Source organism: Trachymyrmex cornetzi, unplaced genomic scaffold (assembly GCF_001594075.2).
Source record: "Trachymyrmex cornetzi isolate Tcor2-1 unplaced genomic scaffold, Tcor1.1 scaffold803, whole genome shotgun sequence".
Classification (NCBI taxonomy): domain Eukaryota; kingdom Metazoa; phylum Arthropoda; class Insecta; order Hymenoptera; family Formicidae; genus Trachymyrmex; species Trachymyrmex cornetzi.
In genome coordinates this window covers 252,027-257,846 of record NW_017300140.1, presented here as the reverse complement: position 1 = coordinate 257,846, position 5,820 = coordinate 252,027, and the positions used below count along the sequence as shown (strand labels likewise).

General features: G+C 35.7%; 2 protein-coding genes across 4 annotated transcripts in view; one reads left to right on the top strand and one right to left on the bottom strand.

Annotated features, from left to right (window-relative positions):
- Positions 1-409: 409 nt before the first annotated feature.
- Positions 410-2,141, top strand: LOC108768519 (uncharacterized). Its single transcript, XM_018518971.1, has 4 exons — positions 410-552; positions 837-900; positions 973-1,074; positions 1,199-2,141. Exons 1-4 carry the CDS (start codon positions 410-412, stop codon positions 1,910-1,912), a joined length of 1,023 nt encoding a protein of 340 aa, XP_018374473.1. The 3' UTR covers positions 1,913-2,141.
- A 178-nt stretch (positions 2,142-2,319) lies between these two features.
- LOC108768535 (uncharacterized) overlaps positions 2,320-5,820 on the bottom strand; it is a 14,448-nt gene continuing 10,947 nt past the window's right edge. For 2 of the 3 annotated variants that reach the window (XM_018518996.1, XM_018518994.1), the window contains exons 3-4: positions 2,839-2,965; positions 2,320-2,570 (exon numbers count right to left, since the gene is read on the bottom strand). In XM_018518996.1, coding sequence (XP_018374498.1) covers positions 2,404-2,570; positions 2,839-2,965 — 294 coding nt within the window. In that variant the 3' untranslated portion in view covers positions 2,320-2,403. Of the gene's footprint in view, positions 2,571-2,838; positions 2,966-3,054; positions 3,135-5,820 lie in introns of those variants that run through there. The other variant, XM_018518997.1, reaches the window with a different exon arrangement.

Below are 5,820 nucleotides of genomic sequence, written 5' to 3'. Positions count from 1 at the left end.
TCATTAAAAAATATATCTATTCAATATAGATCTGTTTGCGTTGTTTGAAACCCAAAAATTTTTATACTTAAAATGAGATAGATATATATTTGGGCTTTAAAAAAAGAGAAAGCGAAGATGCTGAATGCAAAAAGTGCAAGCAACGCGAACAGACCTAATAAATATGTATATCTATCTAACAAAAAAATGCACGATAATTTTAATCAAAATACGATAATTTTGTATTGTTGGTACGATTTTTAATAATGCGGAGGTTGGCAACGCTGGTTGGAAGACATCGAAAAAGTGAAATAACCTTAACTTCTTATTGTCATAGTACCTTCTTATTGTCATAGTAGCACAAGGCTTGTTTCTGGTTATAGTTGTAAGGATTGTTTTAATAAGATTAGAGCAAATGATGTTTGCGAAAATGAAAATTCATGAGTGGTTAGTGCAGTGCACTCATGTAATTAATCAGCAGAATGCAGAAGCAGATCGACGTGATAAACTACTCGGATCATTAGCTTTGTTATTAGTCGAAAAAAAGAAACGGAGAAACAAAAAGAAGCGTTTGTGGGTTGCACCAATTTTTCAAAAACGCTGTGAGCATAGTTTATATCATGCCTTGCTGCCAACACTGAAATTGGAAGATCTGCGGTTCCATAATTATTTTCGGATGTTAGCCACGCAATACGAAGAGTTGTTATAGTAGGTCCGCATCTAGAAAAACAATACGTTGTGCGAGAGCCGATAAGTGCAGCAGAACGATTGACATTGACATTACGGTAGACATTTTTTATTTAGTTGTATGTAAATGTTATCAATTATATTTCATTATATCAACTATTATATTTCAGATTTCTGGCAGCTGGTGATTCCATGTCTTCAATGACGTATCAATATTCGATAGGCTTGACAACTGTAAGCAACATTATTGCTACAACGTGCAGAATTATTTGGGACAATCTGTGTCCTGTGGTCGTTCCATCTTAATTACTTGAAAATGACTGGCGGAGAATCGCAGAAGATTTTGAAGATTTGTGGAACTTTCCACATTGCATTGGGGCTATTGACAGAAAGCATGTAATCATTCAAGTAAATTATACTTTCATTACACTTCTTTTCAGACATTATTCAACTATCTAAAGCTATTGGAAAAAAAATTAAAAAACAATATAAATGGATTCCAATATATGTAATAACCTTTGTGTAATTTCAGTGTCCAGACAATGCAGGCTACAATTTCTACAACTACAAAAATAGTCATAGCATTGTACTATTAGCTATTTGTGATGCCAATTATATTTTTCGATTCATTGATATTGGTGCGTATGGCAGGCGAAGTGATGGAGGCATCTTTCGTGAAAGTCAGTTAGATCAACATCTTGAGGCAGGACAAATAAATATCCCACAACCGGATAGTTTTTATAGAGGAGGACCATTGTTGCCTTATTGCATTGTCGGAGATGAAGCATTTCCATTGAAGTCATATTTGCTACGGCCATTCTCCGGCAAAGATAACTTGTCAGCCGAACGGTGCATTTATAATTATAGACTCAGTAGAGCCAGGCGAGTGATAGAGAACTGTTTCGGAATACTTGTTAGCCAGTGGCGAATTTATCGAAAATCGATTATTAGCAGCGTGGAAACTACTATGAAGATTGTGCAAGCTACAATCTGTCTCCATAACTGGCTTCGCAAGAGTGACATCGAGCAAACCAATAACATTTTACCAGGTATGCTGAATAGAGAAATGACAGAAGATGATTACATACGAGGTTCGTGGAGGACGGTTATGGAAGATGGTTGTGCATTCATGAATATCTCTAGATGTAGCACAAATACAAGTGCTCGGGATGCCATGCTCATTAGAGACGAGTTTTGTAAATATTTTAATGACGAAGGCTCAGTGGCATGGCAAAACGATCGATAATATTATAATTGTATATTATATAAAAAGTTATGAAATTTTAGGGTGGCAAATTTGCGACAACTCTGATATTACTATATATTTCGCAAAAATTGTTTTACCGCGAGTAATCGTTATTTACCATGTATACCATATGTGCACAGGAAAGAAATTTTAACTTTAAATAATGCAAACTAATTTTCGACTTCTTTTTTTTATTTTCCTCGATCGTGCCTAAATAATCGTAAGTAGTTGGCGGATATTTCTTGGTATCTCGGTCCAGTTAAATTATAACTATTTTATTGGAATAAATATATTAATACATTCTTAACTTTATTATAAAATCATTTTTTCCTCTTTATTCTATAAAATTTATTCTATAAAATCAAAATCTCATTTTTTATTAAAATTATTTTCAAGTCATTGCTGTTTTATCATTATAACATATTATTCTCATGCAATGATTCAATATGTATGAGTTGATGAATTTTTAACATTATTTCGCGTCTGCGGAATCACACGAACTGTCGTAGCTGATGGGCGATCATCGAAGTAAAGTTGTCAACTTCGTCAAAAACAGGTATAATCGGCAATGGCAGTGTTGGTTGTGGGGTCTGCAAGGCCTTCGCTATTTGTTTCATCACGTCTTCTTCACAACCAGAACTACTTCGTTTTTTTTTCACTTATAAAAATAAAAAATTTAATATCAATTGTTAATATCACATCTTTTATATAAATGACAGATATTAGAGTTAAGTAAATAAATGATAAAAATAGTACTATTTGGGTTTTACTTTCTAATGTGGTACAAATAATGGTACAAATATATCATTAACATAATAAAGGTAAAGATAGTATCACTTAGGTTAGGTTTATAATTTGGTACAAATATTCTTAGCGGTTTTCTACCTTTTTTTTAAAAAACGTAAATTTTAAATAATTTTACCTACCACATTGAGGATACAAATAAAGGGTGTTTTTATCACAAAAAAGTGATGGATAATTCACGAAACATTCGTGGACATTTACGTCACCTTCGTCAAGAATTGTTTCGCACATTCCACATGTGTATACCTTCTGCAACAAAAAATACGGTAGTGTAACATTATTATTCTAATATCTTTGTATTAAAATCGTATTATACAGAAACATAAATATACGCTAACCTTTGAAATCTCGAAATTCACTCCAGCCATCATTGAATCTATTCTTTTGAATTTCGCACAAGTAGCTACTTTTGCGTTGCCGCAAGTGAAGTTGGATTAATCCAACTTCACTTGCGGCAACGCAGAGTGATTCAAAAACCCCTAGAATCTAGTTCCTTCTAAAGTGCCGCGCTGCCGCGAGCGACATTTGCCGCGTCCATCAGTAGGCACCTTTATAGTTCGTTACGGTTAAAAATTAATAATTGTTAATAAAATAATTATTAATAAATAATTTTTCGATAAATATTGATTAATATATAAGTATTTATTGTTTCCATTATATATATGATTATTGTTGGAGATATACAAAATTGCGTGCTTGTCTGCTTGTCGGTCGGAAATTTTCATGACTCGGTTTCCCATGAACCAATTTTTCCGGAATTATGAACAATCGGAAAATTTATTTTAAATATTTTATGAAAAAAGATAATTATGATATAGTAGAAGAATCTGTAAGAAAATAAAATTCCGATGTACTTTTTATTGTAACAGAAGATAATGAATGAAATTTTTTAATTAAAAGTCGGTTTGAGAGTAGAATAATAGTCCGTTTTTCGAAAAAATCACTCCATGGGAAACCTGGTCATCAGAAAGTCGGAACATAAAAAGAGTGATTATAGTAATTAAAAATTTAAATAATTTTTATTAAAATTGACTTTTGAAATAAAATTTATCTTTTTCTATTATAAATTAAGTGATAGGAACATGATATTTTAATTTTTCTTGAAACTATTTAAATAAAATGTTTTGTTTTATATATATTAATTCATTCTTTATTCAAAAAATTTGAACAAAAGAAAAAGAAATTCGCTCGCTGTTACAATTAATAAAACTTACAAAAATTATGAGATTGAAATTAACTTGGATTAAATTATCCCCAACAATAATCATATATATATAATGGAAACAATAAATACTTATATATTAATCAATATATTTACCGAAAAATTATTTATTAATAATTATTTTATTAACAATTATTAATTTTTAACCGTAACGAACTATAACGAACACAACGCGTATATCACCGCGCGTGCTAACTTGCCAAGACACTGCCGTGTCTTCTGATTCTAGTCTAGTATTTTTCCGTTTTCCGAAATCCGACTGTTATGGGACAGCACCCTTAATCCTGAATTTTCATTTAGTTTTGCTCGTAATTTTGCTCTTACATATATAAAAATAATATATTTAGTAATATATAATAATGAATACCAAATTATAATTATATTTCTGAGACATGTAACTTATAATTCCTTTAATTATTTTTAAATGTATCTCCAAGATTATATATATTAGAAAAAAATAGTAATACATTAATTATAGCGATTAATAATTCCTTTCCGTTTACCGATGTCAATAAAGCTATTGCATAACATTTTATTCTCTAAAACTTTTAAAGTGAATTTCACTCTAAAGAGTGAAATCTCATTCTTAAAGATTGAAAATTGAGCCACTTTTTTCAAGACTGACTCAATTTTTACTTCTTAGAATACAATTTTATTCCAAAGAATTTAGAGAAAAAGTTAATTTTTTTTAACTGAACTCCTTACAGAATTCATCTTCTCTGTAAGAAGTGAAAAGAGGAGTAGTTATCCCAAAATGAATTGTGCAAGAAGTTGATCTGAAAAGAATAGGTTTAATTTTGTACATACGCTAAAGAGAACATTATGCGGGGTCCGAAAACCCCATTCATTATTACATTCCTTATGACACTGTCATTCGAACAGTCACGTGATCTTTGACGTAGACTTTACTCCATTGCTCCGTCTTGCTCCGTCTCGCGCATCGGTCGTGGGTCGCGACCTCGGATACAGCGCGGCTGACGGCCTCGGCTCGGCTGGCTCGACGACGCGACGAGCGGCGAGCGCGCATCATTTCAGCAGACAGCAGAGGCGGCGCGCGCCGCGCGGCACAAGCCGACTATATAGAGGCTCACGGGTACGGCTTTCAGTGCGAAGCCGAATGCCGCTCGTGGTGGGGATGCCGTCTTGTTGCGTACCGCGTCCGTAGGGCCCTGCGCGCGCTAACGCACGGTGCGTCGTCGTCCCCACGACGGCCACGACTAGACTCTCCCCCGGGTCGAACACGCGCCCCTTACATTTGCAGCGCACAGTACGCGTTTTCACGTCCTGTGGCGAACGCCACGCAACGACGCGGGAAGCGGGGTACGGGCATTTTTTCTCTTCCTTTCTTTCTTTCTCTTTCTCCCTCTCGGTGGGCCTGATGGCGCGAGCGACATGAGAGTGTAAGGAGCAGTAGCGCGCGCGTTGTTGCGGTCTATTGACTCCTCGGACTCGAGCGGGGATAACCGAAGTGCGCGGCGCGAGGCACGTTGAAGGTGCCGCAGCCGTACGTCGTGCCATGCCAGTATAAATATTGTTCTGTCGCTCGCGCGAACCGCAGCTTCTCTGCTCCTTTCTTTCACGCTGCTCCTCTTTCGTTCATATCTCCTCCCTTCTTTTTTTTTCATCCTTTCCCTTCTCAAATTCCTCATTGTCTCGTCGCTGCTGGTCGCTCGTTCACGTTTGCCTCGTCATACGCACGATTCAGCTCCCTCGACGAAATTGCCGAAATAAAAAATATACGGGCGCGAATTTGAGTGATCGCAGTGATAACCGCGATTCGTTCAGCGATAGAGACTCTTCTCGCGATAGAATGGTCGGAGTAGTTATCCCATGTAATCCCGCAGGACGCGAAACGTCCGGTGAGCCGCGGTGATCGTGCCGC

Bases quoted from the DNA above. Each gene is read 5' to 3' on its own strand.
- LOC108768519 (XM_018518971.1), top strand. From the start codon at position 410: ATGAAAATTCATGAGTGGTTAGTGCAGTGCACTCATGTAATTAATCAG. The intron at 553-836 runs GTGGGTTGCACC...ATTATATTTCAG, and splicing joins AGAAACAAAAAGAAGCGTTT to ATTTCTGGCAGCTGGTGATT. The intron at 901-972 runs GTAAGCAACATT...GTTCCATCTTAA, and splicing joins ATTCGATAGGCTTGACAACT to TTACTTGAAAATGACTGGCG.